General features: G+C 49.3%; 1 protein-coding gene across 1 annotated transcript in view; it reads left to right on the top strand.

The window, feature by feature from the left end:
• The window catches only part of Slit3 (slit guidance ligand 3), a 595,031-nt gene extending 576,996 nt beyond the window's left edge, over nt 1-18,035 (top strand). The window contains exons 32-36 of the mRNA XM_052194961.1: nt 1,064-1,194; nt 8,983-9,137; nt 10,858-11,143; nt 13,736-13,944; nt 17,611-18,035. Coding sequence (XP_052050921.1) covers nt 1,064-1,194; nt 8,983-9,137; nt 10,858-11,143; nt 13,736-13,944; nt 17,611-17,846 — 1,017 coding nt within the window. The 3' untranslated portion in view covers nt 17,847-18,035. The remainder of the gene's footprint in view (nt 1-1,063; nt 1,195-8,982; nt 9,138-10,857; nt 11,144-13,735; nt 13,945-17,610) is intronic.
• Nucleotides 18,036-18,516: the final 481 nt, after the last annotated feature.

Below are 18,516 nucleotides of genomic sequence, written 5' to 3'. Positions count from 1 at the left end.
GCAGGGCAGCTCCTACTAAAGCCTGGCTTCCAGCCTCAGTAGCACCTAGAATCCCCTGTAGAGCTTTCAAACATATGTTTGTCCACAAAGGCTAGTAACTGACTTGCTCTGGGGTGAAGCCCAGACAATGATATTTGTTCAGATTGCCCCCAAATGGCTCTGAGCACAGAGTATCGTGGGATACACTGAGGAAAACTCTGGTCTTTAGCCTTTGTTTACAACTATCGTTATATGTCTGATACTGAGAGACATGGGGCTTCGAAGGAGGCAGGTACTTTGTTGGATCGCATCATATCCTAGTAGAAGAAGCAGATTAAAGATGGGTCCTTGGATGTGCACTGATACAACCATCCCAATTTCTGCACACGCACACTCTACCAAGCCACAGATCATAAACGTTTTAAAGAAAACTGCCACTATACTGAACATGTATGGACACACTGAGCCCCCGCCGATGTGTCCAGCCCACAGCCCTCTCACCATATATAGCCAACGACTATAAATATGATCTAGACAAAGTCGGAAACTTATTTAAAACGTGGGATGTTTTTATTTGTGAATTATTTTATAAGATGATCGCACAGTTCCCCCAGCATGGGTTTGTAGATGACAAGGTTACATCACAGTCTCAAACGGTTGAACATGCTAGTAACAGCTACGCATGCATGACGGCTGTTACCATAGCGTTTTTCCTGTCTCGGGTATCGTCTTTCATCCAGAGGTAATAGAAAGCGTGTGGGAGGCATGCAGAGATTCAACGTAGATGCTCTTCTACATAAGGAACTTGAGCATCCTTGAGGGGTCAGTGACCCTGATGTCACAGCACATAGTACATGCTCAGTGCGTATGTGTCGAAGCAGTTTGCTCAGCCAGCATTTGCTAGAGTGTAAACTTGAATCTTGCCTTCTGCACTAGAAAGGCCAGATGGGGAAAGAGACATGGATTTGAATTCTAATCTGGTCTAGGCTCTGAGACAGCCACTGAAAGAGGGTGCTAGGAGTGGGTGAGGTGAGGCTGGAGCTTGGGCAAGTCCTAACCCACACACCCTGATGGCTCTCCCCAGGTGGCCACTGACAAGGACAATGGCATCCTTCTTTACAAGGGCGACAACGACCCCTTGGCACTGGAGCTGTACCAGGGCCACGTGAGGCTGGTGTATGATAGCCTGAGCTCCCCTCCAACCACGGTGTACAGGTAAAGACCTCCCCTCTGGGCCACAGAATCTGTTCCTACAGAGCAGATACCAGGTGACACCGGGGCCTCCTGTCCCACACAGACACAGCTCTCACGCAGTGGCAGGTGGGAGGAAGAAAGGTGTCACTGGAGGCATAAGCGGGAAAGGAAGGCTGGCCCATGTGGGAGATGACACCTCATTACCATAAGATAAATGGCCAGCTGGCTACTGTGCATAGAGCCAGGTGCTCCAATGGAGATGAGGTTGCTTAATGAGATGCCCTTTTCAAAATGTCATCCTAATCTTTTATTAGTTTAAGAAAGAAAGCAGGGCGATTAGCATGCAATTCAAGGAGAGGAAATTCAAGAGCACCCAGGGAACAGGACTACGCTTAAATGACTTTCAAACTGTTCTGAAAGTCAGGGCTTCCTAAACCTAAGTCTCTTTAAGTCGCCCTATAGGTTGGGCAGCTTGCTACAGCTGTAACAAAATACCAGAGGCGATCAACTTATAAAGAGGGAAGGTTTCTCTCTTGGTGCACAGTTCTAGAGATTTCAGTCCCTGGTCATTTGGCTTCGTCGTTTTGACTTTCTTATCATGGTGGGAAGCATGCAGTAGAGTATTAAGCATGACAGCTTAGAGAAGCAAAGATAGAAGAGGATACTGGGGTCTCATCATTCCCTTCAGCCTATGCCCCTCAGTGAGCAGAGGACTTCCCACACAGACCCTACATCCTGAAGGTTCCGCCACCTCCCATTTGCACCACAGACTCTGGACCAAGCCTTCCACATGCATGCTTTTAGGGGACATCTTAGACAGCCCATTGGAGCATGTGATTTGACATGACTGCTGTGCAGCAGTTCCCTCATGTGCCACTGTAAGCCAACACTAGGCCTCCTCACTCTCTCCAGCCTGACCTGAGTACCACCTCACACAGACAGGCTCGCTCACTCTAAATGGTTCCTGCTGCTTAGTAAAGGATGCAGTGAGCGCCCCTCATCTGAGAGAACTCTCCAGAGTCAGAAACCCCATGACACTCACAAGTTGTCAGTATTTAGACTGTCCTCGTCTACAGTAAGGTAGAACTGCCCTGCAGAGTTGGAAGCCCCAAGCTTCGGAATCTCCTCCAGCAAATCCAGTTTGAAAAACCTGGTTAAAGCCAATGGTTTGAGCTTGTAACAGTTGTGAAGGCCTTTAGTTCCAGTGTGTGGCAGGGCAGGAAGTGTGCACAGGGCAGGAAGTGTGCGCAGATCTCTGTGAGTTCATGGCCAGCCTGGTCTACATAGTAAGTTCCAGAATAGTGAGGACTGCTCTGCTTCAAAAAAGCTAAATAAACAAACAGCAGTTTGAACTGGAGGGCATAGCTCAGTAGAAGGGTGTTTATCTAACTTACATGCAGCTGCTGAATCCATTCTTCATATCACATGAAAACACATACACACAGAGACACACACACAATGGGGTAGAAAATTGAAGCAAGAGAAGGAGGAATCAGTGATTTTGAGAGCAGAGTGTTGTCCCTGAAGTGAAAAAAAACTAGTAATGTGATAAAAATACAGAAATATACATTTTTTTTCAGTCTTTACCCCAGAAGTAATGAATCTGATGCAACCAGAGAGAGGACAGCAAACCTGTGTTTAAGGAATCCTTCAGGTGGCTCTCATGCATTCAAAAAAGAAAAGAAGAGAAAGAAACGGAGATAAGACCCTCCTGTGTAGCCCCAGCTGCCCAAAACTCACTATGTAGACCAGGCTAGCCTCAAACACCCAGAGATCTGTCTCCGCCTCTGGAGTACTGGGATTAAAGGTGCTTGGTGCATAAATTTCAGAAGCAGGGCTTTATGTGTGAGAGTCAGATCATGAAGGGAAAAACTTGCATGCACAGAGAGAACAAGTGGGCGGCTGTGTCTGGATTGCTGCAAAGACAAGAGCACCAACTGGAGTGGAGCTCACAGTGGAAAAAGGGGGGGGGGGGGGGACAAGGCCAGCCTCGGACAGTAAGACAGAGCAGACACTGGGTCTCCTAACATCTTTGTTTCTGAAACTAGTAACCTTGGACCAAGTGGGAAGGACAGAGAGGACTTTCTTTTCTGGTCCAATCTGTTTGGAGTTCTGTAGGTTTCTTGTGTGTTCATGGGCATCTCTTTCTTTAGGTTAGGGAAGTTTTCTTCTATAATTTTGTTGAACATATTTACTGGCCCTTTAAGTTGGGGATCTTCGCTCTCTTCCATACCTATAATCCTTAGGCTTGGTCTTCTCATTGTGTCCTGGATTTCCTGGATGTTTTGGGTTACAAGATTTTTGCATTTTGCATTTTCTTTGACTATTGAGTCAATGTTTTCTATGGTATCTTCTGCATCTGAAATTCTCTCTTCTATCTCTTGTATTCTGTTGGTGGTGCTTGCATCTATGACTCCTGATCTCTTTCTTAGGTTTTCTAGCTCCAAGGTTGTCTCCCTTTGTGATTTCTTTACTGTTTCTACTTCCATTTTTAGATCCAGGATGGTTTTGTTCAATTCCTTCACAACCAAACGATTGTGTTTTCCTATAATTCTTTAAGGGATTTTTCTGTTTCCTCTTTAAGGGCTTCTAGTTGTTTACCTGTACTCTCCTATATTTTTTAAGGCAGTCATTTATGTCCTTCTTAAAGCCCTCTATCATCATCATGAAATGTGATTTTAAATTGGAATCTTGCTTTTCTGGTGTGTTGGGGTATCCAGGGCTCACTGTGGTGGGAGAACTAGACTCTGATGATGAGCCTTGGTTTCTATTCCTTGCCCTTGCTTATCGCCATCTGGTTATCTCTGGTGTTAGCTGGTCTTGCTGTCTCTGACTGTGGCTAGTCCCTCCTGCAAGCCTGTGTGTCAGTACTCCTGGGAGACCAGTTCACTCTGCAGGAATTTGGGTATAGAGAGCTGTGGCACAGGGTCAGCTCCAGGGTACAGACAGAAACCAGTAGAATCCTGTTCCAGGCTGTTCCTTGGTTCCTGTGTCCTGAAGGCTCTGGGCTGGTCCCTCTTGGGCCAGGAATTTGAGCAGAAGTGGTGGTCTTCCCTGTGCGGTATTTGGGTATGGAGCACTGTAGCACAGGATCAGCTCCTCCCCCATATGCAACCTGTCACATGAGGTCATGTGTGGAATTTTCCACTTGTGACATTATGTTAGTGCTCTTTTTTTTTTTATTATCTTAGAGTCTTTTGCATTTTGATTTTTAGATAGAGGGATGTTCAACCTATAGTGTTATTTTTCACTCACTGACCTACTCGGTAAACATCTATCAGGCACCGGGGCTGAGTGTGGGGGACATGAGATTAACCAACCCACACATAGAAGACACACATGTTCACAGACAGTGTCTACACAGGCAGAATCTAGCAGGCCTGGAGGCTCTCCAGCCTGCTGCGGGTACACTTCCGAACAAGGAGAAAATGGTCCTGTTTGGAAGATAAGGGAGGGCATTTCCACAGGATGGAAGGAAGAGGAACGGAAGAGGCCCTCTGTGAATGCCATGCTGGGAGGGGCATGGGTAATTCATGACTGGTACTCTGAGCTGACAGCATCTGAAGGGACAGAAGGCCCTTCCTCAGAGTCACTGTGGTGACTACTTGCCACCTGGAAGGCAGTGTCAGCCTTGAATGAAAGCCACCAAACCAAGGCTGACCCATACAGGGGAATCTGCAGCTTACAGATTTCTGTCCCCTGAGACCCTATGAGCTGGTCCCATGAAAGAGTGAAGGGCCAGTGCCCCTGCAGGATTCATGTCTGGAGCAGCCGGGCTGCAGGGCCTTAGCCCATCACCGACTCTGCTCAGGCCCCAGTAGTTGTAAGAATTGAGGAAGCATGTCGAGATTGTGCTGGAGGCCACAGGGCAGACACTCTAAGCCCAGCAGGATAAGACACTTTCCGGCCCCAGGATAAGACAGGTAGAGAGACTTAAACTATGAGGCTCCTCTACCACAGGGCCAGGGGCCTGCGGGAAGGGCAGCTGACCAGAACTCCAGTGGGTGCTGTTATGAGGCAGGAGCTGTAGACTATGAAGAAAAACTGGAAATTCGGGATTTTAGGAGTGGCGTGTCTTAGGGTTTTTTAAGGTTTTTAAGGTTCAGAACTCCACGCACGAGTCAGCTCTCCCTGGCGGGACACATACCCTGGCAGTTTGAATTGCTACCATCACTACAAAGGCCTTGGTCCCATCCGGTCCTCAACACATGAAGGAGCGAACATACCACTCCTGTTTGAGGTCTGAGAGGCCTGCTTGCTCCCTAGGCCCAGGCTGCTGGCCTAAAGAAATCACAGGAACTCTTTGTTCCTACAGGGCTCTGTCGCCACCTATTGGTCACTCTTGGCATCAGGGAGAAATGGCCACTTTTCCTGTACAGTGTACAATCTTTCCTGTACAGTGGCCTGCCCTGGCGTAGCTGGGAGACATGAGCTGAAGTCCTGACTCTTTGTGAGGCACACTAATTCCTTGAGCAGTGAGTCTCTTGTTTCCAAACGAGGAAAGATGTGCCTCCTGCCCACGGGCTTGTGAGGGTTAAATGAAGATTTTCAGCTCCTGCCCTTACTGCATGGCCCAGACCCACTGCCACTAGGAAAAGAGTAGTAGAGAGCATTTCCTGCTCTTGGAGAAGATGCTTTCGGTTCCCAGAAGCCATATCAGACAGCTCACTGTAACTGTAGTTCTAGGATCCAGCATCCTCTTCTAGCTCCAGGAAGCACCAGGCGTGTAGCCGTGCACATACGCACGTGCGGGCACTCACGTGCACACAAACAGTAACTACATCTTGAAACACTGAAGAGAACCCTGGGCCCCTCTGGCAATGCCTGTGGCCCTAGGCATGAGCCCTCCAGCCTGACTACGGCAGCTCCAGCACTGCTGCCACTGCCGCTGTCTGGGCTGCAGTGGAGGATCAGGAAGACTCTCGGGTCCCTCGTCTCCCCTGAAATCCCTAAGGATCTCTCCGAGAGCCTGATCACCCACACTTGGCAGTGCGGCATGGGTCATTTCTCTTAGAGCAAACAGAAGGGTTAGGCGTGGCTTTAACTTTTACCGTCTTGGTGGTTGTTGTCGTTAGCAGTATAGCCATTTTCCCACTGATAATTTTCTTTGGAAGACCAATGTTTACTGCTTTGGCAGAAATCTCTGTGTGTGTCTGCGATTGTGCGGGCAGGCGTGTCCACACCGGGGCATACGTGTGGAGGTCAGGGACCAACCTCGGGTATCAGTCTTCCCGGCTACTTTGATACTGGCTGTCTTGTTTATTCCTGTATATGCCAGGCTGGCTCATCTGTGACCTTCTGAGGGCTCTCCTGTCTCCATGCCCATCTCCCTGAAACTCTGAGACTATAGATACACACTACTGTGTCTGGCTTCAGGAGGATTCTAGGATCCAACCTCAGGTATTGACTATTACACAGCTCTTTGCCCTCCAAGCTATCTCTCTGGCCCTTATGCCTTTCTTTAAGGGTGGGTAGGGCAGGCAGACAAGGCTGTCCTCCTCGGAGCCAGGGGAGCCCAGTGCTCCCTGGGGCGGAGAGTTGTGACTGCAGCCCCTATTACTTCAATAACTGCTGTAAGCACTGTCTCCAGCCTGGTGGTCCTCAACCACACACCAAGGCCTCAGCTGGCCCTGCAGAGCTCAGGAAGGGACAAGGAAATGATCTTAACAGCCAGAAAGGAGCTAACAGTGTTGCTTGCAGTGCCTGAGTATATCCAAACCAGGAAATTAGCTACCCTGACTACCTTGACCCTCACTTGATTCTGGAAAGAATGGAAGAGAAGGCCACACTCCTGTTCTCCTGGCTTCATAGCTGTCTCTCATAGGGAGGCAGCCTGGTGCTCACCCAAGCATGAGGCCTAACCTCCAGTCTGTAGTATTATTAGGTAGTGGCACATTAGAAGAGGAAATGAGGTCATGGGTGGGTGTGTCCTTACAGGGAACATTGGGACCTTGGGACCCAGCCCCCTTCCTTCTTGCTTCTGGCCACCAAGAAGTAAACAGGACTCTGTTTCAAAGACTGACCTAAAACAGCTCTGGAATGCAACCTTTGAAACTGAGTTCCCAAATAGCCCATCCCTCCTTTCGGCCACGGGTCCCAGGAGCTCAGTTACCAGGACAGCAGCAGCTCTGGGGTGGTCAGGGATACAGCTGCACATTTTTGCACATGGTTAGAAAACTAAGCAAGGGCTTGGCCCTCTTTCTCTAACCTCTACACATCAACTTGTCTGCAAGAGGACAGCCTCTGCCGGCGCTCATTCACAGCTCAGGGCAGGAGACATGCTCCTGACCCGTTCGCACAGCTCCCCATCCCTGACCCAAATTCCCGGGGGTCTCTCAGCTCCGGCCTCACCCTCATTTTCGTGCTGCCTGGCTGGACCTTATGCTTAAAAGGTGGCCATTTGATTTAGAGGAGATGTGGTGCAGTGTGGGCTTCGTGAGTTGTTAGTGGTCCCCAGCACCTAAGACCTATGACTCAGCCCTCAGCATGGGTAGAAGGATGACAGACAGGACACGTGGATGGAGAGGAAGGAGTGGACAGGTCTGTGAGTAGGAGAGGGAAAGAAGAAGGGAGGGTGGGGAGGATGGATGAATGAGTGGACAAATGGCTACGGTTTTTTGGAGAACTTGTGGGGGTCCCAGGCCTCTCTACCATTGCTTCTCCCAGGATCAAAACTATAGTAAGGATCACCAGGGTCCAGGCTGTGGATTCAGGAACAAGAACAAATTACTGACATCTTAACCGAGAGTGTATGCAGTTCATACATGCTAGGGGGAAATCACATAATACTCGAATATTTTCTCCCAGATGTTTCTTATGGCGAGGCTAACTCTACAGTGAAGTTGACAGAGGAAATGGGGTGTTTGGAGGGGCAGCATCTTCCGAGAGCAGGTGTCCGGGTGGTGTGAGGGCAGAGCCAGCCTGAGATGATCGGCTAAGGATAGCTTGCCTACTCTGAAAAAAACTAGGGCAAGAACTGAGCAGCAGCTGCTGTGGCCCTGTGCTGGCTCTGTGGTGGGAGCAGAAACCTGTGCACGGGCCGTTGCTGCGGCCACTGTGCATCCGGGCATGTGAAGGGTTAGCATGAACGTGAACTGCTCCCTGCTCAATCAGCACACTGCGCTTATGTGAGAGAACAGCCCTGCCCTAGGGAGACACAGCTGAGGGATCCAGAGGTCAAGGGCCATGATACGCATTCCTTATCCTTGCAGAAGTCAAGGGTCATGACATGTATACCTTATCCTTGCAGAAGTCAAGGGTCATGACATGAATACCTTATCCTTATGTCACTCAGAGAAAGTGTACAGAGGTCAAGGGTCATGGCATGCATACCTTATCCTTACAGAGGTCAAGGGTCATGACATGAATACCTTATCCTTACAGAGGTCAAGGGCCATGACATGAATACCTGATCCTTACAGAGGTCAAGGGTCATGACATGAATACCTTATCCTTACATCACTCATAGAAACTGGAGCTGGGAGGTGTGTTTTCTGTTTTTATTTTTGCAACTTCTATAACTCGAAGTTGTTTCCAAATGAATGTAAAATGGGACGCGGGGTGCATGCCTTTAATCCCAGCACTCTGGGAGGCAGAGGCAGGTGGATTTCTGAATTCGAGGCCAGCCTGGTCTACAGAGTGAGTTCCAGGACAGCCAGGGCTACACAGAGAAACCCTGTCTCAAAAAAAACAAATCCAAAAAAAAAAAAAAAAAAAAAAAAACTGCAGCCACGCGCCTGGCCGGAGACCGCACTTGACCTCTGTGGAGCGCACTTGACCTCTGGCTCTCTTCCTTTCTCTCCTGCCCAGCGTGGAGACGGTGAATGACGGTCAGTTTCACAGCGTGGAGCTGGTGATGCTAAACCAGACCCTGAACCTGGTGGTAGACAAAGGCGCCCCCAAGAGTCTGGGCAAGCTCCAGAAGCAGCCAGCGGTCGGCATCAACAGCCCCCTCTATCTTGGAGGTAACGCTCTCCCTGTCACCACCTAGTCCCACCCCACCCCTTCCACCTTCCTGGCTTACTGCGTCTGCACTGATGCTGGGGTCTCCCTAATGTCTTTTCGGTATCTCCTGCCAGAGTCAATCAGGGGAGACTTCCTAGAGGAAGTGATGACAAAACTGGTTGCTGAAATGGGAAACAGACTCTGGATCATATAAACAGACTTTGCTCATAAAGTAGAGAGGGTGGGCCACTGAGGGGATGGCAGGTGGATGGAGGTGAGGAGAGGGAAGAAGAAGATGTCCAGGCTTGCTGCAGTCTGCAAGCTCCGGGCCGGTCCACCTCTGCTCTACCTCAGACATGGCAAGAAACACCACCCAGAGGTCAGGGTTGTACAGAACACAAAATACGAAATGATACAAGCTGCCTGCCTAGACCTGAAATGAAGCCCCTAGGTCTTGAATTATACGGAAAAAAGACAAACCAGCCTCCAAGCGGGGATTTCGGGCTGGGCCTCTTCAGTAGAGCACTTCCCTGATGCGAACGAACAGTAGGCAGGATTCTCTGCCCCAGAGACACGTGTTCACACAAAGCCACCAAAGCAGTTTGTTCAATGCAGATTTCTCCGACGTCAGCCCGGGTGTCCCCAGCCAAGCTGGCACGGACCCAGGGACTTGGACTTTGGACAGGCCATCCAGATGCAGGGGGACACGGAATGTTCCTGGCCCAGACTCATCTTAGGACGCAGCTTCTCCACAAGGAAAAGGGTCACTGTCCTCCCTGCACTCATTCACCCTGTGGCCAGGACAAAACACTTGTTCCAGCCAACACAGGGCCTGGACAGGAAGTGGTGGGGACAGAAGAACAGAGAGTAAAGCCTTTTTTTTTTTTAATTGAGATAGGGTCTCCTGTAGCACAGGCAGGCCTCAGACTTCATTTATAGCCGGGGAGAACCATGAACTTTTCATTCTCCTGCCTCTACCTACTGAGTGCTGGGATTACAGGCATGTGCCTCCATGCCCAGTTTATGCCATTGCTGGGGATCGAACCCAGGGCCATATGTATGCCAAACACACACACACACACAATCAAGCTATCTGCCCATCAGTGAAAGCAGAGAGGACACAGAGCAGACGTCCCTGAAAACAAGATCAGGCCTTTACCAGGAGTCTGCACACAGTCCCGAGAAAGACCTCAGGGTAGCGCAGAGGGAGATAAAATAGTCTGGAAACCCTGAACCCCAAAGCTACTCCCCCAAGCTTATCCTCTCTCCCAGTCTGCAGCTCCTTTGACGTGGGCTTTCGAACAGGAACTGGGGCAAGGAGCACCTCCAGCTGGTAGAGACAGGAATAGTGGGGTGAACCCACTGATCCTCCACCCACACCATGCCTAAGGGGTGGGCTTCAGTTAAGTCAGGGGGACTGTGTGACAGTAGATGACAGATCTTCTCACTTCTCCTTTGAAAGCTGGAAATACAGACTTCTGCAGAGTTTTTGTTGTTGTTGTTGTTGTTGCTGTTTTTGAATTTAGATACTGGTGATAAGTTGAGTTTTAACGTGTGTCCCAAAGCAAGGACACATGTCCCTATGAGAGTAAGGCCTTGGCCTCCTAACTCCATTTGAACAGCAGAGGCCCAGAGCTCTGAATGGTGACTGTAGAGAGGGGCTATGCATGTTCTCCCTTTGAAGACGGGTGGAGATGGGACGGGAAGTATCTTCAGGCTTGTCCCGGCTTCCTCCCACAGGCATCCCCACCTCGACGGGCCTCTCTGCCTTACGCCAGGGTGCAGACAGGCCGCTGGGCGGTTTCCATGGCTGCATCCATGACGTGCGCATCAACAACGAGTTGCAGGACTTCAAGGCCCTCCCACCCCAGTCCCTGGGGGTGTCTCCTGGCTGCAAGTCCTGCACCGTGTGTCGTCACGGCCTGTGTCGCTCCGTGGAGAAGGACAGCGTAGTGTGCGAGTGCCATCCCGGATGGACAGGTCCTCTGTGTGATCAGGAAGCTCGGGACCCCTGCCTCGGTCACAGGTGAGTCCTGAGCACAAGTTGCCCTGCCTGTATCTAAGGAATAGACACTGATGGATGCTGGGAGTTGTAGTTCTAATATGGATAGCACAACTGCTTAAAATGCCAAGAAGTGGGGCTCCTGCATCCAAGCAGCATGCCTGGAAAGCACGAGTGTGAGGAGAGCTTTCTCAAAATATCTGTCACCACCAGGCAGCCCTTGGGACCTGTGAAAGCCACAGCCAGACTCTGTACCATGATTAGAAAAAGCTGTCTTAAGGGAAATAGAACCCCAAACACAGCACAGCAAAAAACAGAAGACAGGAATTCCAGGTCCTGGGAGCCCTACAGTCTGCATAACCATGCACGTCGGAATCACATTTAATGGTACAGTCATCCATTACTCAATCAACAAATGTTTATTGAGGGCCTACTATGTGCAGGGCCTTATACTAAATACAAGAAATTGCATTTGGCCAAAAGTAATACCAGACTCAGGACCGGTAATTTGGCTGGCTGAACAGTCAAACAGTCAGGGAATAACAGTCCTGGTCAGGAAGAAAGGAATGCTGTAGATGCCCGAACTTCCCGTTACTCTTGATGTGTGTGCCTGGCCCCGGAGTTAATGTGAATCTTGACTTGAATGTCAACCTGGTAGGCTCAGAGTTATATCATGATTGAAAATTCAGGCTTCGTGGCCTGGGGAGATGGTTTAGCAGGTAAAGGCTTGTGCCTCCCGGCCCGATGACCTGAGTTCAGTCCCCAGGACCCACACAATAGAAGACAAGAACCACCTCCCACAAGTTGTCCCCTGACCTCTACAACCATGCTACGGCATGTGCACGCACAGAAATAAACAGACAAGTAAAGAAAAGCAATAATTTTAAAAGAACGAACTGGGAGCTATAGAGCTAGCTCGGTAAGAGCACTATTCTTCCAAAGGAACCCCATGACCACGTACAGCCATCTGTAACTCCAGTTCCAGGGGATTCAGCACTGTTTTCTGGTCTCTGTGGGTGCTAGGCACACACATGGTGTGCATATATGCATGTAAGCAAAAATGCCCACATACAGAAAGCCATATTAATCTCTTTCAGTTTTTTGAAGTAAAAAAAGAAACATAGCTCAGTAGTCAAGAGCACTTGCTGCTCTTACCGTCACCCCTCACGGTGACTCACAACTGCCTGTGACTCCAGATCCAGAGGATCCGACACCCTCTCATGGTGTCCACAGACACATGGTGCACTTAGTGCAGGCAAAACCATCATATACATACAATAATTCTAAGGATTCTTTTTATATTACAAAATGCGGGCCTCACTCTGGGAGATGGGCAGGAGGCAGGTTCACGGGAGGGGCTGCCCTGCGGTGGAGTGGCACAAGGTCTGATGAGTTTAACACGGCGCCTGGTACACAGCATGGGCTGCCTGCTGAGAACAGGTCTCTTGTCTGAAATGTCTGACCCTAGAAATGATCCACATCTGTGGGTCCTTTCCACAGTTTAGAGTATATACCTGTTCCCCTGAGACACTGGGGGGATGAGAGTGAGGCAGATACACAAAGGCTGTTCACATTTCATAGACGCCATGCACGTGCGCGCGCACACGGCTTGGTGATAATTCCGTATGATCTGTTCAATGTGTCTGTGTTTTATCAGCAGCTCATCAGTGAAGTCAGGTGTAGGATTTTTCACTGGAACCCATGCTGATGTTTAAAATGTTTGGATTTGGGGGCATTCTGGGTGAGGGTTGTTCAACCTGTAGTGGTAGTAATAGAAATAGTAGTAATAGTAATAGTAGTAGTAGTAGTAATGGTAGCAATAGTGTTGCTATTTAAATTGAGGGAGGGTTAAAATGTTTACAAAGACCAGCAAGATGGCTCACTGGGTAAGAGGAGCTTGCTGCTAAGCCTCAGAACCTGAGTTCAATCCCTCAGGGCGCACATGGTAGGAGGAGGGAGCCTACTGTAGCAACTTGTCCTCTGACCTCCACATGTGCACCCACACACACACCTACTAAAATGCAATATTTAAAAGGGGCTGGAGAGATGGCTCAGCAAATAAGAGCACTGACTGCTCTTCTGAAAGTCCTGAGCTCAAATCCCAGCAACCACATGGTGGCTCACAACCATCCCTAATAAGATCCGATGCCCTCTTCTGGTGTATCTAAAGGCAGCTACAGTGTACGTACATATAATAATAAATAGATCTTTAAAAAAAATAAATAAATAAAAATTATTTTTGCCAGATATGGCGATTGCTCACAAAGTGAGTTCCAAGCCAGACAAAGCTACACAGTGAGGCCCTGTCTTTAAAAAAAAAAAAAAAAAAAAAAAAGATATTTTTAAGACAGAAATCTTAAAGTCTGTTGGCCTGTGAATTGACACTGTAGACTCTCATGAGCATCTGTCATGGTCAGAGCTGGCAGTAGATGTTCCCTAGGGCACAATGGCATCCAACTATGTGGCCACTAACATGGGTTTTACATGAAATGAGACACTTAGATGCTGGACTGAAGGAAGGCTGTACCCGACGCAAGGTCCCACAGCTCTGGGTCCCCTGGCTGGGAAGACAGAGAAGGTCCTAGCAGCACTGATTCTGGTCTCCTCTGCCCACAGCTGCAGCCATGGGACATGCGTGGCGAATGGCAACTCATACATGTGCAAGTGTGCCGAGGGCTATGGAGGAGCCTTGTGTGACCAGAAGAATGACTCTGCCAGTGCCTGCTCAGCCTTCAAGTGCCACCACGGGCAGTGCCACGTCTCAGATCGAGGGGAGCCCTATTGCCTGTGCCAACCTGGCTTCAGTGGCAGTCACTGTGAGCAAGGTGAGTCTGCTGTCCTTGTGGGACAGAGGGCCTGGGAAAGAAGCCGGGGTCAAAGAGCACCTGATCTTCCCCAGAGGGAACTGCCAGATAGCGAGGAGGAAGCCGTGCATGGTCTTGAATGACCGAGGCGGAGAAGTAACTTGTACTGCCATTTCCAGGTCAGTGTATCAGTTACACTGGTACTGTGCATTCACTAAGGGAAGCTACTACATAGAAGACAGAGCAGGAGATGAGGGTAATGGGGTTATTGTGGACACCGGTTGGCTACCATGCTATCCTCGGGGTTTCTCGGTAGAATATGTGCTATGTTGAGTTTGTGGTACCTGGGGGATGTGCTAAGAGTTGGGGAGCAGAAATGTGTGAGAGTGCAGTGTCCATGGAGTCCAGAAGAGGGCACCAGATCACCTAGAACTGGAGTTGGAGGTGGCTGTGTGCTGCCTGGGTGCTGGGAACTGACCTTGTGTTCTAGGGTCTTCTAGAAGAGCAGTGTCTTCATTAGGGTTTTACTGCTGTGAACAGACACTATGACTAAGGCAACTCTTAGAAGGACAACATTTAATTGGGGCTGGCTTACAGGTTCAGAGGTTCAGTCCATTATCATCAAGGTGGGAACATGGCAACATCTAGGCAGGCATGGTGCAGGAGAAGCTGAGAGTTCCACATCTTCATCTGAAGGCTGCTAGTGGAAGACTGACTTCCAGGAAGCTAGGATGAGGTCTTATAGCCACAGTGACACACCTACTCCAACAAGGCCACACCTCCAAATAGTGCCACTCCCCTGGGCCAGGCATATTCAAACCACGACAAGCAGTAAGCACTCTTGTGAAGTCTGAACTGCTGAGCCATCACTACAGAGTATGGGTGTTTTGCCTCTCACATATGTGTAGTACCCACATACACCAGAAGGGGGCTCAGCAATGAAGAGCACTTTCTGCTTTTCAAGAGGACTCAAGTTTGGTTCCCAGCACCCACAGCCACCTGAAACTCACAACCACCTGTAGCTGCAGGAATCCTTAGGACAGACAAGCACACACATGGTGTATACACGCATCTGCATAAATAAAATGTTTTTATCTCAAAAAAATCCTATCATTAGATGAAAGGATGCCTCAGAAATTCAAGCTGGTCCCTAGACCAGCCTGAGTTGCAGGAGACCAAAAAGAGAGGGGAGTGGAGAAAAAGAGGAAAGGGGGGAAGAGAAAGGGGGAAAAGGGGAGGGGGAGAGGGGAGGGGAGGGGAGGGAACAGTCTTCAGTCTAAGTCCAAGGTCTCAGAGTTCACTGCTGCTTTCTACACACATCTTGGGAAACCTGACATAACTCCTCCCAAACTGCTTCAGAAAGTTGAAGAGTACAACATACCTCCAGCTCAGTCCCCAAGCCACCATTACCCTCACACCCAGTCAAAGAAATGTGTGTGAAAGAGATGAGGGGGGGAGGGGAAGGGAAGGGAAGAGGGAGAAAACAGCTAGGATGGATGTCCCTGATAAACACAATAGCAAAGTAGGTGGTTTTTCTTCTGCCCAGACACTGACAGGTTCTCCTGCCGCCAGCATCCAGGTCATACCCTGTCACTCACAGACTCTTACATTGCACATCTGAATGAAGAACCTTTGACGAAAGCTGCTCAGGTTTCAACTCTGAAGCCATCTCAGACTTGGAGTCATATGAGGATGGGCCAAGCACCCCTCACCTATCCTTCACTCCAGTTGTTGCCACACTGTGCCTCTACATTGTATGCATGCACACGTGCGCGCGCACACATTCTCTCTCTCTCTCTCTCTCTCTCACACACACACACACACACACATTCTTTCTCTCTCTCTCTCTCTCACACACACACATCATCATCATCATCATCATCATCACTTGACTCTGTATCCTTTAAGGCCCCATCGTTTTAAAGGTTTGTTTGTAGGTGGATATGGTGCCTGGTCATCCTACTAAAACACACAACCCTTTACAAAGCTCTGGTGCTTTTCCTCTTCCGTTGCCTTTCCTGCTCTTGAGAGGCCATGAATCAGTGAGGAGGACAGGTGCATGGGTTACGGTTTTCCAGGCAGGGAAACTGAGGCGCAGGATAACAAGTGATTTTTCCACGACTGTGAGCCTTCTGATTCTTCTTTCCTTCCCCAGTGCCTGCTCCGGAGGTTGCAGGTGTCCTGGGTTGGGAGGGAGTGGAGGCTGGGGGTGAAGAGCAGGGTCAGAGGTCAACGTTCCAGCACACACAGCGATCCTCTTTACTGCTCGCCTGTTGTTTCTAGAACTTCCAAAAACATCCAGAAGGGCCTTGACCTCCTTAGCATCTTTTCTAGATTTTGTCTCTGTAGTCACTTCCCAGAAAGCTTCCAGGACCCTGGACCAGATCAGCTTACTGACACACCCTGTAACAGCCTCCCTCTGCCTCAGTTTCTCATTACAAATAGGTTCATTTCAGTGTTGATTAAAAACTAGTGTCCAGAGTCTAGACCAGTGGTCCTCAACCTTCGTAATACAGCGACCCTTTAAAACAGCTCCTCATGTTGTGGTGGCCCCCCAACCATAGAATTATTGAAACAGCAGTTTCATAACCAATTTCTCTACAGTTATGAACTGTAATGTAAATATCTGTGTTTTTCTCATGGTCTTAGGCAACCCCTGTGTAAAGGTCATTCGACCCCCAGAGGAATTGAGACTTACAGGTTGAGAACCACTGCTCTAGATCAAGAGAGACAGGCTACTGGGAGTGGTCAGGGACATCCACTCCTAGCTGGGACAAATAGATACTCTTCTGCCCCATCCACATCTCTAAGCGCTCTGCCCACCATGACAGCGTGAGGAAGCAAGCTGTGCTCTGGCAGACGTCCAGGTTTCAGAGAAGCCAGAAATCCAAATTCTTAATGTCAAATTCAGATGTTTTCAATGTTAGTATTTAAGCACGTTCTTTCAATCAAAGCGTACCTACTAACACCATTTAGCCGCTATTTACCGGCTTGCCAGTTCCTTGGAAGGTGGAGGGCTAAGCCCACCTCTGCTACCAGAATAGCCTCGGGACCTGATTAAAGCCTTGCGTTGAGCCTGGCATAGTAAAAGCACATCAAATGCGTAAAAGTGAGGAAGGCGGGAGAGAGGGAGGGTGGGGCGGGAGGGAGGCAGGAAGGAAAGGTGGTTGGATGGATAAGTAGGCAGGTGATGAACTAGTGTGTCACAACATGACCATGACTGGTGGATCCGGAGAGTATAGCCGGAGTAAGACAGACCAGCCGAGTTAGAGAGAACAAACTTCAGCAAGGCTTCAGCAAGAGAGCGTGTTTAATTGGGACGAACAAGGCCTACTTAAACCTTTGTGGAGCTGAGGGCGGGGCGAGTGTACATCATTGGTCAGGGCCAAGATTCTGGGGATGCCTCATTTGCATGAGGACGAACTCCAGGTGCTACTAGACCTTATAAGGGGAAAGAAAGTTTCAACCTGGCCACAGCTACATGATTCCCTCAACCCCACCCTTGCTCCTGGCCTGCTCCTCCTGGTCACACGGTTCCTCGGTCCCACGGTTCCTTGGACCCATGCTAGTAAGCAGGCGCACACAGAGATCACGAGTATCGCCTGAGAGCCGACCAGGGATCCACCAATGGACCTGCCAGACCCGATTACCAGCAGAGCCCTAACATTGCCTTTCTACCCTCTTCAGAGAATCCGTGTATGGGGGAGATAGTCCGTGAAGCCATCCGCCGCCAGAAAGATTACGCCTCGTGTGCCACAGCGTCCAAGGTGCCCATCATGGAATGCCGCGGGGGCTGCGGGAGCCAGTGCTGCCAGCCGATTCGGAGCAAGCGGCGGAAATACGTCTTCCAGTGCACGGACGGCTCCTCATTCGTGGAAGAGGTGGAGAGACACTTGGAATGTGGCTGCCGCGCGTGTTCCTGAGCCTCCCTCTGCCACCCACCCATCCTCCGCCTTTCGGACTCCAGCTCACTGGGCTGGGGACAGCCACCGTGGAACCTCTTTGAGATTCAGAATGAAGGAGAGGAAGCTGGAGAGTAAGAGGCAAAAAGAGAGAGTATTAAGTATATTGTAAAATAAACAAAAAAATAGAACTTATTTTTATTATGGAAAGTGACTATTTTCATCTTTTATTATATAAATATATCACACCGTCTGAGTATATATGGACTATACCGTGAGTTATTTTTTTTCCCAAGTTTTGTTTTGTGTTGTGTATTTGTTGTGTTTTTATAAACAGCTGTTTAAAATTTTAAGACAAAGAAAAAAACACTAATAAAAATGTTTTAAACACAAGGATAAGAATAGAGAAACGGGGCCTGTCTGAGGCAAGAAGAGGGAACTTTTACATGTATGTGGCTCTCTCAGGGTCAGCAAAACCAAGAGTGATTTTCTGAGCTGCCTGGGGGCAAAGGAAGAGAAAGCGAACGTGGTTTTGGTTTCTCCGTGGTCTTTGTCCATCCTTTTCCCTCTTCCTTGTAAGCGGTAAGCTTCTCACAGTCCTGGCTTTCAAGTCCCAGTGTTTCTGTCCCCTTGATTCCAAAGGGAGCTGCTGGGCCCTGAAAGTCCTGTTGCACTGTAGAGGAACTGCTGC

Source organism: Apodemus sylvaticus, chromosome 10, assembly GCF_947179515.1.
Source record: "Apodemus sylvaticus chromosome 10, mApoSyl1.1, whole genome shotgun sequence".
NCBI lineage: Eukaryota > Metazoa > Chordata > Mammalia > Rodentia > Muridae > Apodemus > Apodemus sylvaticus.
This window is presented reverse-complemented; position numbering and strand designations above follow the sequence as displayed.